The sequence below is a fragment of the Hirundo rustica genome, unplaced genomic scaffold (assembly GCF_015227805.2).
Source record: "Hirundo rustica isolate bHirRus1 unplaced genomic scaffold, bHirRus1.pri.v3 unplaced_BUSCO_339203at7742, whole genome shotgun sequence".
NCBI classification, from domain to species: Eukaryota; Metazoa; Chordata; class Aves; order Passeriformes; family Hirundinidae; genus Hirundo; species Hirundo rustica.
The window spans coordinates 41,794-61,442 of NW_026690724.1; the positions used below are offsets into that span (position 1 = coordinate 41,794).

Sequence of the window (19,649 nt, forward strand, 5' to 3'; positions counted from 1 at the left end):
TCTCTGTGCATTGACAACATTTGGGATGTCCCCTTTCTGTGCACTGAGGACATTTGGGATGTCCCCTCTCTGTGCATTGAGGACATTTGGGATGTCCCCTCTCTGTGCATTGAGGACATTTGGGATGTCCCCTCTGTTCTCCCCATGTTCTTTCCCCCTTTTTCCCCATTTCCCCCCGTTTTTCACGTCCCTGGGCGTTTCTTTCCCCCGCAGTTCCCTCGCATCATCCTGTGGCTGATGGTGGAACTGGCCATCATCGGCTCCGACATGCAGGAGGTCATCGGCTCCGCCATCGCCATCAACCTGCTCTCCGTGGGGAAGTGAGCTGGGGTTTGTGCGGGGAGCCGCGGAGGAAGGGAAAAAAACTCCCTCATTTCCCCTAAACGTCCCCAAACTGGCCCCGAGGCCGTGACTCAGCCCGGCCGTCATCGCCAGCTCAGCCCCCGCGGGCGCCGGCGTTGTTTTTAACCTCTGGCTGTTATAAAATCGCAGAATTATGAGGTTGGAAGAGATCTTTAAGATCGGAGTCCATCCCCTGCCCTCACACCTCAATTAAACCACGGCACCCAGAGCCATGGCCGGGCTTTTTTTTCCCCAAAAAGAAATCTTTTATTTGCTCTTTCTGTAAAAAAAACACCTCATTCCTGCTCTCCAACCTATATTTGAGACTGTGCCCTCTCCTTCTGCCTGGTGAGACCGACCCTCACCTGGGCACAGCCAATTTTTCAGGAGGATTTGGAGAGTGATGAGGCGACCCCCGAGTCTCCTTTTCTCCAGGGGCACAGCTTCTTGCCAAACTCCACCTCCCGTGGGTGCCCCATGGATTCGAGGCCTTGCCTCGTCCCGTGTGAAGAACCCCCAAGCGCACAGCCCCCACCAACCCCCCCCAAAAAAAAAGGGGTTTGGAGCTCTGGGTGCGCTCTGAGCCCGCTCTCGCCCGCAGGATCCCGCTCTGGGGGGGAGTGCTCATCACCATCGCCGACACCTTCGTCTTCCTCTTCCTGGACAAATACGGTGATTTCCGTTCGGGGGGCGCCGGGGGCCGTGGGCTCCGGCGTTTCTCGGCTCGCTGACCGCGGCGCTTCCTCCTCCTCGCAGGCCTGAGGAAGCTGGAGGCGTTTTTTGGGCTCCTCATCACCATCATGGCTCTGACTTTTGGATATGAGGTATGTCCTTTGGGGGACGCCGAGGGGGCTGGAGCGGGGCTGGAGCGCCGGGAGAGGCCGAGGGAGCTGGGGAAGGGGCTCAGGAGTGCGATGGGGACACGCAAAGCGATGGCACGGAGACGAGAGATTTGGCAGGGCAGAGACGTTCCTCTGAGAGAGCCCGAGGCTGAGCCAAGGCCAGAGCCCTCTGCCTGGTTATTTCTTACTTTTTATCCATTTGTGGGTCTGGAGTTTTCACCTCCCAGCCCAATGGCCAGAGCAGCTGTCAGTTGCAATCGCTTTCAGGTTAAAAATAGGCAAACAAAGGACAGGGCATGAAAAACAAAGGATTTGTTCATGTTACACGCGTGAGAAAAAGGCAGAAACTGCTCCTAACATTGTACAGTAGCTAAAAAGTCTGACTCTATTTTATGAACAATCAAAAGGCTTTAAAAAAACTCAGAAAAACCAGGGGTGACACCGGGAGAGGCCGAGGGAGCTGGGGAAGGGGCTCAGGAGTGCGATCGGGGCACGCAAAGCGATGGCACGGAGACGAGAGATTTGGCAGGGCAGAGACGTTCCTCTGAGAGAGCCCGAGGCTGAGCCCAGCCCAGAGCCCCTCTGCCTGGTTATTTCTTACTTTTTATCCATTTGTGGCTCTGGAGTTTTCACCTCCCAGCCCAATGGCCAGAGCAGCCGTCAGTTAAAATTGCTTTCAGGTTAGAAATGTGCAAATAAAGGACAGAGAGTGAAAAAACAAAGGATTTGTTCATGTTACACGTGTGAGAAAAGGCAAAAAACCGCTCCTAAATATCGTACAGAAGCTAAAAAATCTGACTCCATCTTATGAACAATCAAAAGGCTTTAAAAACACTCAGAAAAAGCAGGGTGACACAGGAGGGACCTTGTGTCTCTCCACAACTCCCTGGCAGGAGGGGAAACAGCCAGGCTCTGCTCCCAGGTGACAGGATGAAGGGAAACGCCCTCCTAGGAGAGGTTTCAGTTGGATATTACGGAGAATTCCAAGCTGGAAAAGGCTGACACAGTGCTGCAGGCTGCCCTGGGCGGGGAGGGGGTCCCGGAATTCAAAACCCACCTGGGTGTGGCACACGTGGTCAGCGGTGCTGCTCGTCCCGGGGTCTTCCCCGTCCCGAACAATCCCGTGCCCCCAGTCCAAAACGCCAATGGCTTGTTTTTTTCAAATTTTTGGGAAGTTTAACAGTAAATAAAACGGTTCTAAAAGTAGAATTAGAGTAAAAAATGGAAGGATTAGGGTTAGGAGACAATGAAAACAAAGTTAGAGACGTCTGGGTGCCTCCCTGAGCAAAAAGCTCTGAAGTTAACAAAGGATTATCTCTTAAAAGCAATCGCCCGTTCAATATTCATACATTTCATACATGAGGCATAAATGCCATTCAAACAAAGAATTCTCTCTGGTTAGTGTCACTTTCTTCCTTCAATCTCTGTGGCATCCTCAAGGCCGAGACAGGCAGGAGAGGTTGGTGTCTTTTGATAAGGAAGTAGTAAAATCTTTTTCTCTGAAAGATTTACATTTTCCTTTGGTTGGCATAGATAAAAACCACACTTTAACTACAAAACTTACATTTACCACCCAGCCAAAATATCCCTACGGCATTACCAACCAATACAACATGTGAAAAACGCCAATGGCTTGTTTTTCAAATTTTGAAAGTTTAATAGTAAATAAAACGGTTCTAAAAATAGAATTAGAGTGAAAAATGGAAGGATTAGGGTTAGGAGACAATGAAAACAAAGTTAGAGATGTCTGGGTGCCTCCCCAAGCAAAAAGCTCTGAAGTTAAGAAAGGATTTTCTCTTAAAAGCAATCGCCCGTTCAATATTCATACATTTCATACACGAGGCATAAATGCCATTCAAAGAAAGACTTCTCTCTGGTTAGTGTCACTTTTTTCCTTTAATCTCTATGGCTGAGAGAGGCAGGAGGAGTTGGTCTCTTCCGATAAGGAAGTAGTAAAATCTTTTTCTCTGAAATATTTACATTTTCCTTTGGTTGGTATAGATACAAACCACACTTTAACTACAAAACTTACATTTACCACCCTACCAAAATATCCATACGGCATTACCAACCAATACAACATGTGAAAAACGCCAATGGCTTGTTTTTCAAATTTGGGAAGTTCAATAGTAAATAAAATGGTTATAAAAATAGAATTAGAGTGAAAAATGGAACGATTAGGGTTAGGAGACAATGAAAACAAAGTTACAGACGTCTGGGTGCCTCCCCAAGCAAAAAGCTCTGAAGTTAAGAAAGAATTATCTCTTAAAAGCAATCGCCTGTTGAATATTCATACATTTCATACATGAGGCATAAATTCCATTCAAACAAAGAATTCTCTCTGGTTAGTGTCACTTTTTCCCTTAATCTCTGTGGCATCCTCAAGGCCGAGACAGGCAGGAGAAGTTGGTCTCTTCCGATAAGGAAGTAGTAAAATCTTTTTCTCTGAAATATTTACATTTTCCTGCGGTTGGCATAGGTAAAAAACACACTTTAACTACAAAACTTACATTTACCACCCTACCAAAATATCCCTATGGCATTACCAACCAATGCAACATGTGAAAAATGCCAATGGCTTGTTTTTAAAATTTGGGAAGTTTAATAGTAAATAAAACAGTTCTAAAAATAGAATTAGAGTAAAAAATGGAAGGATTAGGGTTAGGAGACAATGAAAACAAAGTTACAGACGTCTGGGTGCCTTCCCCGAGCAAAAAGCTCTGAAGTTAACAAAGGATTATCTCTTAAAAGCAATCGCCCGTTCAATATTCATACATTTCATACATGAGGCATAAATTCCATTCAAACAAAGAATTCTCTCTGGTTAGTGTCACTTTTTTCCTTCAATCTCTGTGGCTGAGCGAGGCAGGAGGAGTTGGTCTCTTGTGATGAGTAGTAAATCCTTTTTCTCTGAAATATTTACATTTTCCTTTGGTTGGCATAGATAAAACCCACATTTTAACTACAAAACTTACATTTACCACCCTACCAAAATATCCATACGGCATTACCAACCAATGCAACATGTGAAAAACGCCAATGGCTTGTTTTTAAAATTTGGGAAGTTTAATAGTAAATAAAATGGTTATAAAAATAGAATTAGAGTGAAAAATGGAACGATTAGGGTTAGGAGACAATGAAAACAAAGTTAGAGATGTCTGGGTGCCTCCCCGAGCAAAAAGCTCTGAAGTTAAGAAAGGATTTTCTCTTAAAAGCAATCGCCCGTTCAATATTCATACATTTCATACACGAGGCATAAATGCCATTCAAACAAAGAATTCTCTCTGGTTAGTGTCACTTTTTTCCTTTAATCTCTGTGGCGTCTTCAGGGCTGAGCGAGGCAGGAGAAGTTGGTGTCTTTTGATAAGGAAGTAGTAAAATCTTTTTCTCTGAAATATTTACATTTTCCTTTGGTTGGCATAGATAAAACCCACACTTTAACTACAAAACTTACATTTACCACCCTACCAAAATATCCCTACGGCATTACCAACCAATGCAACATGTGAAAAACGCCAATGGCTTGTTTTTAAAATTTGGGAAGTTTAATAGTAAATAAAATAGTTATAAAAATAGATTTAGAGTAAAAAAAATGGAACGATTAGGGTTAGGAGACAATGAAAACAAAGTTACAGGCGTCTGGGTGCCTCCCCGAGCAAAAAGCTCTGAAGTTAACAAAGGATTTTCTCTTAAAAGCAATCGCCCGTTCAATATTCATACATTTCATACATGAGGCATAAATTCCATTCAGACAAAGAATTGTCTCTGGTTAGTGTCACTTTTTTCCCTTAATCTCTATGGCATCCTCAAGGCCAAGACAGGCAGGAGACATTGGTGTCTTTTGATAAGGAAGTAGTAAAATCTTTTTCTCTGAAAGATTTACATTTTCCTTTGGTTGGCATAGATAAAACCCACATTTTAACTACAAAACTTACATTTACCACCCTACCGAAATATCCATACATTACCACCCAATACAACGTAATTTATCCGGTGAACGCCTTGCGTGGAGCCGCGCAATCTGCGCTTTCCACGAGCCCCGGGACCCAAACCTCGCCCGTTCTCCGCAGTACGTCACGGTGAAGCCCAGCCAGAAGAAGCTGCTGCAGGGGCTCTTCGTCCCTTACTGCGGGGGCTGCGGCACGCCGCAGCTGGAGCAGGCCGTGGGCATCGTGGGCGCCGTCATCATGCCCCACAACATGTACCTGCACTCCGCCCTGGTCAAGGTGAGCGCCGTGCCAGGAGGGTGCCCGGGGCTGGGGAGCGCCCTCGGGGGAGCCCTGGTTGGGGTGGGGTGTGCCTGGAGAGGGGGGGTGAAAGGGGTAAAGTGAATATGGGTTAAAAATCGGCCTTTGACCCAGAACGGCCCTGATCAGGAGGTTTGGGTCACGAGTTTTTGTTATTTTTTGTTTTGGTTTCCTTTTTGGGTTTTTGTGAGTTTTGGGGTGTTTAAATACTGGGGTCAGTTGTCCGGTTACACTTGGGGTTTTGAAGTCCCACCCTCCCACTTTGCTCTCCTCAATTCCCTGTTGTCTGTACATTTTGGAGAAGGATTGATTTGTCTGGCTGAGCTGTGAGGAGAATTCTAACTCTTCATGTGGAGTTCAGATTTATAGACCAGTGCAGAATCTGGAAAATATGAGAGCTAAAGAGACACAGTGAAAGGAATAAAGAGGGTGTTTATTAAGAATCAGTCAAAGGATGCACCTTGGGCAATGCAAGAACCTACACCCAAGATGGATCCTGACTGGGGAATTTTCACATTTTTATAAGTTTTGATCCATTTAAATACTGGGGTCAGTTGTCCAGTTACACTTGGGGTTTTGAATTCCCACCCTCCCACTTTGCTCTCCTCAATTCCCTGTTGTCTGTACATTTTGGGAAAGGATTGATTTGTCTGGCTGAGCTGTGAGGAGAATTCTAACTCTTCATGTGGAGTTCAGATTTATAGACCAGTGCAGAATCTGGAAAATATGAAAGAGACACAGTGAAAGGAATAAAGAGGGTGTTTATTAAGAATCAGTCAAAGGATGCACCTTGGGCAATGCAAGAACCTACACCCAACACTGACCCTGACTCGGGAATTTTCACATTTTTATAAGTTTTGGCCCATTTAAATACTGGGGTCAGTTGTCCAGTTACACTTCAGGTGATGCAGTCCCACCCTCCCACTTTGCTCTCCTCAATTCCCTGTTGTTTATACATTTTGGGAAAGGATTGATTTGTCTGGCTGAGCTGTGAGGAGAATTCTAACTCTTCATGTGGAGTTCAGATTTATAGACCAGTGCAGAATCTGGAAAATATGAAAGAGACACAGTGAAAGGAATAAAGAGGGTGTTTATTAAGAATCAGTCAAAGGATGCACCTTGGGCAATGCAAGAACCTACACCCGAGATGGATCCTGACTTGGGAATTTTCACATTTTTATAAGTTTTGATCTGTTTAAATACTGGGGTCAGTTGTCCAGTTACACTTGGGGTTTTGAAGTCCCACCCTCCCACTTTGCTCTCCTCAATTCCCTGTTGTTTATACATTTTGGAGAAGGATTGATTTGTCTGGCTGAGCTGTGAGGAGAATTCTAACACTTCATGTGGAGTTCAGATTTATAGACCAGTGCAGGATCTGGAAAATTCAAGAGCTGAAGAGGCTGGACAGAGTTAAAGGAATAAAAATCAGTCAAAGGATGCACCTTGGGCAATGCAAGAACCTACACCCAACACTGACCCAGACTCGGGAATTTTCACATTTTTATAAGTTTTGATCCATTTAAATATTGTGGTCAATTCTCCAATTACACTTGGGATTTTGAAGTCCCACCCTCCCACTTTGCTCTCCTCAATTCCCTGTTGTCTGTACATTTTGGAGAAGGATTGATTTGTCTGGCTGAGCTGTGGGGAGAATTCTAACTCTTCATGTGGAGTTCAGATTTATGTACCAGTGCAGAAATTGGAAAACACGAGAGCTAAAACTGAAGGCATCAGCGTGGATCCAGCGCCGTGTCCCTGCCAGGCGGCGATCCGTGTGCCACCGCCGCAGATTCCAGGGATTAACAGAGAATTCCTGTCCCTGTCCCCTGTCTCTGTCCCTGTCACCTGTCACTGTCACTGTCCCCTGTCCTGTCACTGTCCCCTGTCCCTGTCCCCTGTCCCTGTCCCCCTGTCCCCTGTCACTGTCCCCTGTCCTTGTCCCTCTCCCTGTCCCCTGTCTCCTCTCCCTGTCCCCTGTCCCCTGTCCCTTGTCCCTGTCCCCTGTCCCTTTCCCTGTCCCTTTCCCTGTCCTTGTCCCCTGTCCCCTGTCCCCGTCCCTTGTCCCTCTCCCTGTCCCTTGTCCCTGTCTGTTGTCCCTGTCCCCATCCCCTGTCCCTGTCCCCTGTCCCTGTCCTCTGTCCCTGTCCCTGTCCCTGTCCCCCGTCCCCTGTCCCCTGTCCCCTCTCCCTGTCCCCTGTCCCTCTCCCTGTCCCCTGTCCCCTGTCCCTCTCCCTTGCCCTGTCCCTCTCCCTGTCCCCTGTCCCCTCTCCCTGTCCCCTGTCCCTGTCCCTGTCCCTGTCCCCTCTCCCTGTCCCCATCCCCTCTCCCTGTCCCCCGTCCCCTGTCCCCCGTCCCCTCTCCCTGTCCCCTCTCCCTGTCCCCTGTCCCTCTCCCTGTCCCTCTCCCTGTCTCCATCCCCTGTCCCCTGTCCCCTGTCCCCTCTCCCTGTCCCTCTCCCTGTCCCTGTCCCCTCTCCCTGTCCCCGTCCCCATCCCCTCTCCCTGTCCCCGTCCCCATCCCCTCTCCCTGTCCCTGTCCCTCTCCCTGTCCCCATCCCCTCTCCCTGTCCCTGTCCCCTGTCCCCTCTCCCTGTCCCCTGTCCCTCTCCCTGTCCCCTGTCCCTGTCCCCTCTCCCTGTCCCCTCTCCCTGTCCCTGTCCCCTGTCCCCTCTCCCTGTCCCTGTCCCTGTCCCCGTCCCCCAGTCCCGGCAGGTGAACCGTGCCGACAAGCGCGAGGTGCGAGAGGCCAACAAGTATTTCTTCATCGAGTCGTGCATCGCGCTCTTCGTCTCCTTCATCATCAACATCTTCGTGGTGACCGTCTTCGCCGAGGCCTTCTACAACAAGAGCAACGCCAACGTGGTGGGTGGGGCTGGGACTGGGACTGACTGGGATCAGTGGGATGGGACTGGGACTGACTGGGATGGGACTGGGACTGACTGGGATGGGACTGGGACCAGTGGGGCTGGGACTGGGACTGACTGGGATGGGACTGGGACTGACTGGGACCAGTGGAATGGAACTGGGACCAGTGGGATGGGACTGGGACTGACTGGGACCGGTGGGATGGGACTGGGACCAGTGGGATGGGAGTGGGACGGACTGGGAGCGGTGGGATGGGAGTGGGACTGACTGGGATGGGAGTGGGACTGACTGGGATCAGTGGGACTGGGACTGGGACTGGGACCAGTGAGATGGGACTGGGACTGACTGGGACCGGTGGGATGGGACTGGGACCAGTGGGATGGGACTGGGACTGACTGGGACCAGTGGGATGGGACTGGGACTGACTGGGACCAGTGGGATGGGACTGGGACTGGGACCAGTGGGATGGGACTGGGACTGACTGGGAGCCGCGGCAGGGATGGAGGGCTGAGGGCGATCCCTGGCTCCTGGGAGTGGAGCTGGGGAAGGGTTTGGAGCTTCAGGCGAGGCTGAGGGATCTGAGGGGGCTCCTCGCTCCCCACGGCTGCCCAGCAGGAGGGGACAGCCAGGTGAGGGTCAGGCTCCGCTCCCAGAGTGACAGGATGAGATTAAAAAGCCTCCCAGGTTGGATTTTAGGGAAAATTCCTTCATGGAAAAGCTGCTCGGGTCAGGGGTGGGGTCCCCATCCCTTGAGGGGATTTAACGACTGTGTGGATGTGGCACTGGGGGACAATGTGGCACTGGGGCAGCGGTGGCCTTGGCAGTGCTGGGATCGCTGCTGCACCCAACGATCCCGGAGGGATTTTCCATCCCAACCCGTTCCCTTCTTCCCACCCTTGCAGAGCCAGGTCTGTGCCAACTCCAGCATCCCGCACTCCGCGGTCTTCCCCAACACCACCGACGCTCTGGAGGTGGACATCTACAAGGGGGTGAGTGTCCCTGGGGAGGACAGCTTGGGGACGGCCCTGGGACCCTCTCTGGTGTCCCCAGGGTGGGGACAGCCACCTCTGGGACAGCTGGTGACCCTCTCTGGTGTCCCCAGGGTGGGGACAGCCACCTCTGGGACAGCTGGTGACCCTGTCTGGTGTCCCCAGGGTGGGGACAGCCACCTCTGGGACAGCTGGTGACCTTGTCTGGTGTCCCCAGGGTGGGGACAGCCACCTCTGGGACAGCTGGTGACCTCTGTCCCTGTGTCCCCGTGTCCCCCTGTCCCTCTGTCCCCCTGTCCCTGTGTCTCTGTGTCCCTGTCCCCTCTCACTGTCCCCATCCCCTGTCCCCCTGCCCCCCTGTCCCCTGTCCCGTGTCCCTGTCCCCGGTTGCAGGGCGTGGTCCTGGGCTGTTACTTCGGCCCCGCTGCTCTCTACATCTGGGCCATCGGGATCCTGGCGGCCGGGCAGAGCTCCACCATGACGGGCACCTACTCGGGCCAGTTCGTCATGGAGGTAACGCGGCTCCTCGCTCCTTACTCCTCGAGTCCTTACTCCTGGAGTCCTTACTCCCTCGAGTCCTTACTCCTGGAGTCCTTACTCCGTGCTTGGTGCTCCTCGTTCCTTACTTCTCGACTCTCTACTCCTCTCTCCGCACTCCTCACTCAGAACTCCTCGCTCCATATTCCTTACTCATCTGCTCCTCCCTCTTCACTCCATACTCCTCTACTCCTCACTACATTCTCCGTACTCTGTACTCCATACTCCTTACTCCCTGTAGTCCTTATTCCTTACTCCATACTCCTCACTCTGCTCCTCTCTCCACACTCCTCACTCAGAACTCCTCGTCTGCTCCTCACTCTGTACTCCTCACTCCTCAACTCTTTACTCCTTCTCTGCTCCTCGCTACAATCTCCTCGCTCTGTATTCCATACTCCTTATTCCCTGTAGTCCTTACTACTCCATACTCCTCACTCAGTACTCCTCGCTCCATATTCCTTACTCATCTGCTCCTCACTCTGTACTCCTCACTCTTCACTCTGTACTCCCTCTCTACTCCTCGCTACATTCCCCTTACTCTGTATTCCGTACTCCTTACTCCCTGCAGTCCTTATTCCTTACTCCACACTCCTCACTCTGCTCCTCTCTCCGCACTCCTCACTCAGGACTCCTTGCTCCATATACCTTACTCCTTGTACCCTACTCCTCACTCTGTACTCCCTCTCTACTCCTCACCACATTCTCCTTGCTCTGTATTCTGTACTCCTTACTCCATTACTACTCCTCACTCCTTGACTCTTTGCCCCTCACTCAGTACTCCTCGCTCCATCTTCCCTACTGAGCTGCTCCTCGCTCTTCACTCTGTACTCCTGACTCCTCACTCCCTTCTCCTGGCTCTGTATTTTGTCCTGCTCACTCCTCTGCGCTCCTTACTTACTCCTCACTCCCTCCTCGCCACCTCAGCCCCACTGACCCGGCCCCTCCTAGAAGTTCCTGGTCCTCTACTCCATACTCCTCACTCCTTACTCTCTCCTCACCCCTGCTGCTCCATGCCTGCACGCAGGGCTTCTTGAACCCGTACTACTCACACCTTACTCCTGGCCCCCTCAGGGCTCCCTGAATGTGTTCTGGTCCTGCACTACTCACACCTTACTCGCTCCTTACTCCTGGCCTCCCCAGGGTTTCCTGAACCTGTGCCGGTCCTGTACTATTCACACCTTACTCGCTGCCCCTTCAGGGCTCCCTGAAACCTGCACCAATCCTGTGCTACTCACACCTTCCTCACTCCTTACTCCTGGTCCCCAGGGCTCCCTGAACCTGCACCAATCCTGTGCTGCTCCCACCTTCCTCACTCCTTACTCCTGGTCCCCAGGGTTTCCTGAACCTGCACCAATCCTGTGCTACTCACACCTTACTCGCTCCTTACTCCTTGCCCCCAGGGTTTCCTGAACCTGCACCAATCCTGTGCTACTCACACCTTCCTCACTCCTTACTCGCTGCCCCCCAGGGTTTCCTGAACCTGCGCTGGTCGCGCTTCGCCCGGGTGCTGCTGACGCGCTCCATCGCCATCACGCCCACGCTCTTCGTGGCCATCTTCCAGGACGTGGAGCACCTGACGGGCATGAACGACTTCCTCAACGTCCTCATGAGCCTCCAGGTGAGCTGGGGATTCCAGCCCCCTCCCTCCACTGGGACAATTAACGAGGGAAGGAGTAAGGGTTCTTTACTACGGAGCGGAACGGGGCACACAAACAAACAAACAGACAGACAAACGACAGCGACAGCATCGGTAACGGGCAGAGCCAAACCTCGAGGGGCTTTGCTCCGCAAACTGCGAGTCCTTGAGAGCACCGAGCTGCCACGGTGGAAACGCCGGGGCTGGTGGATGGAGAGGGAGGGTGTCCTTGGAAAGGCGGGATGTACATGGAGAGGTGGGATGTCCATGGAGAGGCAGGGTGTCCTTGGAAAGGCAGGGTGTCCATGGAGAGGCAGGGTGTCCTTGGAAAGGCAGGGTGTCCATGGAGAGGCAGGGTGTCCTTGGAAAGGCAGGGTGTCCATGGAGAGGCAGGGTGTCCTTGGAAAGGCAGGGTGTCCATGGAGAGGTGGGATGTCCATGGAGAGGCAGGGTGTCCTTGGAAAGGCAGGGTGTCCATGGAGAGGCAGGGTGTCCATGGAGAGGTGGGATGTCCATGGAGAGGCAGGGTGTCCATGGAAAGGCAGGGTGTCCATGGAGAGGCAGGGTGTCCATGGAGAGGCGGGGTGTCCATGGAGAGGCGGGATGTCCCTGGAAAGGCAGGATGTCCATGGAAAATCAGGATGTCCGTGGAAAAGCAGGATGTCCCCAGCAGGCAGGATGTCCATGGAGAGGTGGGATGTCCATGGAGAGGCAGGGTGTCCTTGGAAAGGCAGGGTGTCCATGGAGAGGCAGGGTGTCCTTGGAAAGGCAGGGTGTCCATGGAGAGGCAGGGTGTCCATGGAAAAGCAGGATGTCCATGGAAAAGCAGGATGTCCCCAGCAGGCAGGATGTCCATGGAGAAGCAGGATATCCATGGAAAATCGGGATGTCCATGGAAAAGCTGGATATCCATGGAAAGGCTGGATGTCCATGGAGAGGTGGGATGTCCATGGAGAGGCAGGTTGTTCATGGAGAGGCAGGATGTCCTTGGAAAATCGGGATGTCCATGGAAAAAGCGGGATGTCCATGGAAAAAAGCGGGATGTCCATGGAAAGGCAGGGTGTCCATGGAAAATCGGGATGTCCATGGAGAGGCAGGGTGTCCATGGAAAATGGGGATGTCCATGGAAAATCGGGATGTCCATGGAGAAGCAGGATATCCATGGAAAATCGGGATGTCCATGGAGAGGCAGGATGTCCATGGAGAAGCAGGATATCCATGGAAAATCGGGATATCCATGGAAAATCGGGATGTCCATGGGAATGCGGGATGTCCCCAGCAGGCAGGATATCCATGGAAAAGCTGGATGTCCATGGAAAATCAGGATGTCCATGGAAAAGTAGGATGTCCATGGAGAGGCAGGATGTCCATGGAGAGGCAGGATGTCCATGGAGAGGCAGGGTGTCCATGGAAAAACAGGGTGTCCATGGGAATGCAGGGTGTCCATGGAAAGGCAGGATGTCCATGGAGAGGCAGGATGTCCCCAGCAGGCAGGATATCCATGGAGAGGCAGGGTGTCCGTGGAGAGGCAGGGTGTCCATGGAAAATTGGGATGTCCATGGAGAGGCAGGGTGTCCCCAGCAGGCAGGGGTGATTGATCAAAGAACTCTGGATATCGATCTGGTATCGACCCCCAGCTGTGCCAGACAAAAACCCTCTGCCAGTTTAAAGTTCGAGAGTTTGTGTTTGTTGCGGCCGGGCAGCGCCGGGATCGCTCCCTAAAACCCGCCGTGAACTTCACTGTCATTACAAACCTCTCATTTACTGCAGTGAAGCGTTCACCTTTCATCTGCCCAAACACAAACACATATTCACACCCCTCACCTCCCATTCCCTGCTCCACCTGCTAATTGGCAAAAAAGGCAATTAAGCATCTGTAATTTATCTCCTAAATGAGTCTGGGTCTATTCTGGGGAGGGGTCACCGAAATGAGGAAGTAAGATGAGTCCTCCTCGTCCTGACCTTTCTCCCTTTTCAATGCACTCGTGACAAATGAATCCTTGGGAGAAGTTAAGAGTTTCCTGTGTTCAATGGGTTCTTTAAGCAGGAAATCTGCAGTTATCTTATATATATAATCTTATATCTATCATCTTATATCTATATCTATAGATATATATCTGTATCTTATATATATAATCTTATATCTTTTTTATCTTATATCTTATAGCTCATATTTATATCTTGTATCTCATCTCTTATATCTCGTATCTTAAACCTTAAACCTCATATCTTATATAATATCTTATATCCTACATCTTATATCTCATATCTTATATCTCATATCTTATATCTTTTATATCTTATATCTTGTATCGTATCTTAGACCTTAAACCTTATATCTCATTTCTCATATCTTATATCTTATTTCTCATATTTTATATCTTATTTCTCATATTTTATCTCTTATTTCTCATATTTTATATCTTATATCTCATACTTTCTCTCTTACATCTTATTTACCACATTTTGGTTTCTGGTACGAGCCCAGCCACACGAACACAAAGCTGACAAACAGCGAGTCGCTAAATCCGGGCCAGCTGAGCTGAGATCTGTTAACTGCGAGCAAACCTCATCCACCCACCTCAGCTAACTCAGCGAATATCACCTCAACTTCCCTAAAAACCCTGTCCTGGTTTGGGACAAATTTGGGAGAAAACCCCTGTATAGGATCCCTCTAAGGAAGCAAACCCACGTGGCCCCTCCCTCCAACCGGTCCGGAAAAAAAACCTAAAACCCTCTTTGGAGAAAAGTGGAAAAAACTATTTTACTAAACAAATGAAGTGCATACAAGTATAAAGAATGAATAACATGAAACAATAAAACCTCTCCTTCTGGAGTGAGATGGCAAATTGAGAAAGTCCTTGCCGTGGGTGGAGCTCGGCTCTCTCTCAGTCTCTCCTCAGTCCCAGTCTCTCCGGCGCTGCTGGAAAATGCCGAGGTCCAGGCCCCGGTGGGCCGCAGGTGCAGCCCCCAGTGCTCCCCTGGGTTTTCAGTCCAGAGCAGGTTTAAACAGTTCCAAGAAAAAGGGAAAAAAACAGTCCAGGGAACTTCTCTGCCCTAGCTAGCTGAAACTAACTAAAAGCAAAGAAAAAAAAAATCTGTCCTGCAGTCTCTCCAAGCCTCCGCCAAACACCCCCCGTCTGCAGAAGAATGTGGAGGAGTCAGGCAGTTTTCTCAAAACAAACTCCGCGCTTCTCCTTGCTCTTAGAACCAGTCCTAAAGGCACAGGACTCAATATACAGCACAAACAGAACAGACGATTGGGGATACAAGCATCATAAAGTTACCCTAGGACAACCCTAAATCTTCAGATTTAACGTCTCAGAGGTGATGTCCTGGCAGGGTGTGATGTCCTGGCAGGGCAGGATGACGTCCTGGCAGGGCTGGGTGTGATGCCCAGCTCCAGCAGGGCAGGAGAAGGAGCTCAGAATTCCTCAGAATTCCTTTTCAGAATCCCTGGCCCAGGACGATGGGAGATCTCCCAGGACCGGAATCTCTGTGGATTCCTCCCGCAGCCTGCCCGTCCTCTCCCATGCCCAGAGCACGGAAAAAAAAAAACCCCAGCTCCTCCAGCCCTGGCCTTTCCCTGCCCTGAAAATCTCGGTGATCTTCCCCCTCTGTGTCCAGCACCCCCCAGCACTGGGTCACTCAGGAACTTACAGGGAAAAATCCTGTAAAGGAAAAAATTAAAAAGGAACAAACCAAAGCCCCAGCAGCGACCCCTCCGGGGCCGGGGACGATATCCTGGAGCAGCCTGGGGCTGGGAGGATTTCACGTGGATCCTTTGGGATCTTGGGAGCGTTTTTTGGGGCTTTTTTGGGGTTTTTTGGGCTGCGGAAAAACAGCAGAAGCGAGGGGTTTTCGTCTGCTGCAAGGTGCAGCGTGCGGTGCTCGGCTGAGGTCGGTGTTTGTGTGCGCTCGGGACACGCAAAGCGATGGCACGGAGACGAGAGATTTGGCAGGGCAGAGACGTTCCTCTGAGAGAGCCCGAGGCTGAGCCAAGGCCAGAGCCCCTCTGCCAGGTTATTTCTTACTTTTTATCCATTTGTGGCTCTGGAGTTTTCACCTCCCAGCCCAATGACCAGAGCAGCCGTCAGTCACGATCGCTTTCAGGTTAGAAATGTGCAAACAAAGGACAGGGAATGAAAAAACAAAGGATTTGTTCATGTTACACGTGTGAGAAAAGGCAAAAACCGCTCCTAAATATCGTACAGAAGCTAAAAAGTCTGAGTCCATTTTACAAACAATCAAAAGGCTTTAAAAAACCCTCAGAAAAACCAAGGTGACGTGGGAGGATTTCACGTGGATCCTTTGGGATCTTGGGAGCTTTTTGGGGCTTTTTTTGGGTTTTTGGGCTGCGGAAAAACAGCAGAAGCGAGGGGTTTTCATCTGCTGCAAGGTGCAGCGTGCGGTGCTCGGCTGAGGTCGGTGTTTGTGTGCGATCGGGACACGCAAAGCGATGGCACGGAGACGAGAGATTTGGCAGGGCAGAGACGTTCCTCTGAGAGAGCCCGAGGCTGAGCCCAGCCCAGAGCCCCTCTGCCTGGTTATTTCTTACTTTTTATACATTTGTGGGTCTGGAGTTTTCACCTCCCAGCCCAATGGCCAGAGCAGCTGTCAGTCACGATCGCTTTCAGGTTAGAAATGTGCAAACAAAGGACAGGGAATGAAAAACCAAAGGATTTGTTCATGTTACACGTGTGAGAAAAGGCAAAAACCGCTCCTAAATATCGTACAGAAGCTAAAAAGTCTGACTCTATTTTATAAACAATCAAAAGGCTTTAAAAAAACTCAGAAAAACCAAGGTGACGTGGGAGGATTTCACGTGGATCCTTTGGGATCTTGGGAGCGGTTTTGGGGCTTTTTTTGGGTTTTTTGGGCTGCGGAAAAACAGCAGAAGCGAGGGGTTTTCGTCTGCTGCAAGGTGCAGCGTGCGGTGCTCGGCTGAGGTCGGTGTTTGTGAGCTTTGTCTGCTAAAATCCAAACTGGAAAAGGTTTGGAACAAAGAGATTCTGGGCGTTGTGTCGGGTGAGTTTGGCCTGCGCCGAGACGGAGGGTGGAATCAGAAAAACCTCGTTAAAGGGTTTTTAAAGGAAGAGGATGTGTTAATGTTTTAGATTTAATTGTTGATGACGTGTTTAGAGCGTGCCGGTGCTCAGGTCTTGCCCCTCTGTGCTTCCCCGCAGCTGCCCTTCGCGCTGATCCCGGTGCTCACCTTCACCAGCCTGCCCGGCGTCATGCACGACTTCGCCAACGGCCTGTGAGTGCCAGGGCTCGGCTGGGCGCGGCTCGGCTGGGCACGGCTCGGCTGGGCACACCTTCTCACCTGGGCACACCTTCTCACCTGGGCACGGCTCGGCTGGGCACGGCTCGGCTGGGCACAGCTCACATGGGCACGGCTCACATGGGCACGGCTCGGCTGGGCACGGCTCACCTGGGCACACCTTCTCACCTGGGCACATCTCACATGGGCACGGCTCACCTGGGCACGGCTCACCTGGGCACGGCTCACCTGGGCGCGGCTCGGCTGGGCACATCTTCTCACCTGGGCACATCTCACATGGGCACGGCTCACCTGGGCACACCTGCTCACCTGGGCACAGCTCACCTGGGCACGGCTCAGCTGGGCACATCTCACCTGGGCACACACCTTCTCTCCTGGGCACAACTCACCTGGGCACAGCTCGGCTGGGCACGGCTCACCTGGGCACCTCTGTTCACATGGGCACATCTCACCTGGGCACAGCTCTCCTGGGCACAGCTCACCTGGCACATCTCACATGGGCATGGCTCATCTGGGCATGGCTTACTTGAACATGCCTGCTCACCTGGGCACCTCTGCCCTTCACCTGGGCACATCTGCCCCTCACCTGGGCACATTTCCTCCTCACCTGGGCACTCCTGCCCTTCACCTGGGCACGTCTGTCCCTCACCTGGGCACTTCTGCTCAACTGGGCACGTCTCACCTGGGCACATCTCCTCCTCCCCTGGGCACACCCACTCCCCTGGGCACATCCCTTTACCTGGGCACATCCCTTTACCTGGGCACATCCCTTTACCTGGGCACACCTCCCCTGGGCACATCTCACCTGGGCACACCCACTCCCCTGGGCACATCTCCCCTGGGCACATCTCACCTGGGCACATCTCACCTGGGCACACCTGTCCCTCCCCCGGGCACACCTCCCCCGGGCACATCTCACCTGTACACACCTGTCCCTCCCCTGGGCACATCCCTTTACCCGGGCACACCTCCCCCGGGCACCCCCCGTCACCGCGCCGTGTCTCCGCTGCCCCCCAGGTTCTGGAAGGTGGCCGGGGGTCTCCTCATCCTGCTCATCTGCTGCATCAACATGTACTTCGTGGTGGCCTACGTCATGGCGCTGCGCAGCCTGGCGCTCTACGTGGGCGCCGCCGTGCTCAGCCTCATCTACCTGGCCTTCGTGGCCTACCTGGTGAGTGCGGGCCTGGGAGTGGCTTTGGGAACACCCGGGGTGGAAATCACGGGTGGAAATCACGGGTGGAAATCACAGGGTGATGGGGCCGGGGGGGATTTGGTGGCGGGGTTTTTTTGTCCGATCTCTCTGGGTGGGTGCGATCGGCACACGCAAAGCGATGGCACGGAGACGAGAGATTTGGCAGGGCAGAGACGTTCCTCTGAGAGAGCCCGAGGCTGAGCCCAGCCCAGAGCCCCTCTGCCTGGTTATTTCTTATTTTTTATCCATTTGTGGCTCTGGATGTGGATTGGCTTCTGGAGTTTTCACCTCCCAGCCAAATGGCGAAACCTGCTCTCAGTTAAAATTGCTTTAAGGTTAGAAACATGCAAACAAAGGACAGGGAATGAAAAAACATTATGTTACATGTGTGAGAAAAAGGCAAAAACTGCTCCTGATATCGTACAGAAGCTAAAAGTCTGACTCCATCTTACAAACAATCAAAAGGCTTTAAAAAAACTCAGAAAAACCAGGGGTGACACCGGGAGAGGCCGAGGGAGCTGGGAAAAGGGGCTCAGGAGTGCGATCGGGACACGCAAAGCGATGGCACGGAGACGAGAGATTTGGCAGGGCAGAGACGTTCCTCTGAGAGAGCCCGAGGCTGAGCCAAGGCCAGAGCCCCTCTGCCTGGTTATTTCTTACTTTTTATCCATTTGTGGCTCTGGAGTTTTCACCTCCCAGCCCAATGGCCAGAGCAGCCGTCAGTCACGATCGCTTTCAGGTTAGAAATGTGCAAACAAGGACAGGGAATGAAAAAACAAAGGATTTGTTCATGTTACACAACACGCGTGAGAAAGGCAAAAACCGCTCCTAAATATTGTACACAAGCTAAAAAGTCTGACTCCATTTTACAAACAATCGAAAGGCTTTTAAAAAACCCTCAGCAAAACCAAGGTGACTGTCACTACGACACGCTAAGCAGCCACACGCAGACGAGAGGTTTTGCAGGGCAGAGGTTCCTCCATCCAGCTCAATGCCGAGACAGGGCAGAGAGAGAGCCCCTTGGTTTATTTCTTACTTTTTATCCATTTGTGGGTCTGGAGTTTTCACCTCCCAGCCCAATGGCCAGAGCAGCCGTCAATTAAAATTGCTTTCAGGTTAGAAATATGCAAACAAAGGACAGGGAATGAAAAAACAAAGAATTTGTTTATGTTACAACGCGTGAGAAAAGGCAAAAAAAAAACCGCTCCTAAATATCGTACAGAAGCTAAAAAGTCTGACTCTATTTTATAAACAATCAAAAGGCTTTAAAAAACCTCAGAAGAAGCAGGGTGCCGGGTGGGCACAGCTCCCACCCATCCTGGGGATCGCCAGCCCCGTCAGACGCGGCCTCGAGCTGCTCCGGGCACCGGGCGTCACCCAGGGATCGGTGCCGGGGAGGAATTCCGGAAAAATCCTCCTCCGGGCTTCCTCCGGCAGCTCGGCGCCCTCCTTCCCCGCTGGATCCCCCCCAGCAGCGGGGTTTAACCCCCCCAGGCTCGGCTTTGGGGTCCTGAGTGCGGAACGTGGAGGGGGGGAGGGAATCCAGAACGGGGAGAGGAGCTGGGAAGGTTCTGGAACTCCAGGAGAGGCTGGGGAAGGATCTGGAACTCCAGGAGAGGCTGGGGAAGGTTCTGGAACTCCAGGAGGGGCTGGGGAAGGTTCTGGAACTCAGGAGAGGCTGGGGAAGGTTCTGGAACTCCAGGAGGGGCTGGGGAA

General features: G+C 51.7%; 1 protein-coding gene across 5 annotated transcripts in view; it reads left to right on the forward strand.

Annotated features, from left to right (window-relative positions):
• The window catches only part of LOC120748271 (natural resistance-associated macrophage protein 2-like), a 41,473-nt gene that overhangs the window by 16,302 nt on the left and 5,522 nt on the right, over positions 1–19,649 (forward strand). For all 5 annotated transcript variants that reach the window (XM_040054392.1, XM_040054389.2, XM_058419146.1 and 2 more), the window contains 10 exons: positions 214–320; positions 944–1,014; positions 1,099–1,166; positions 5,255–5,410; positions 8,134–8,292; positions 9,198–9,284; positions 9,678–9,797; positions 11,290–11,439; positions 16,644–16,717; positions 17,759–17,912. In XM_040054392.1, the coding sequence (XP_039910326.1) occupies positions 214–320; positions 944–1,014; positions 1,099–1,166; positions 5,255–5,410; positions 8,134–8,292; positions 9,198–9,284; positions 9,678–9,797; positions 11,290–11,439; positions 16,644–16,717; positions 17,759–17,912 (1,146 nt within the window). The remainder of the gene's footprint in view (positions 1–213; positions 321–943; positions 1,015–1,098; positions 1,167–5,254; positions 5,411–8,133; positions 8,293–9,197; positions 9,285–9,677; positions 9,798–11,289; positions 11,440–16,643; positions 16,718–17,758; positions 17,913–19,649) is intronic.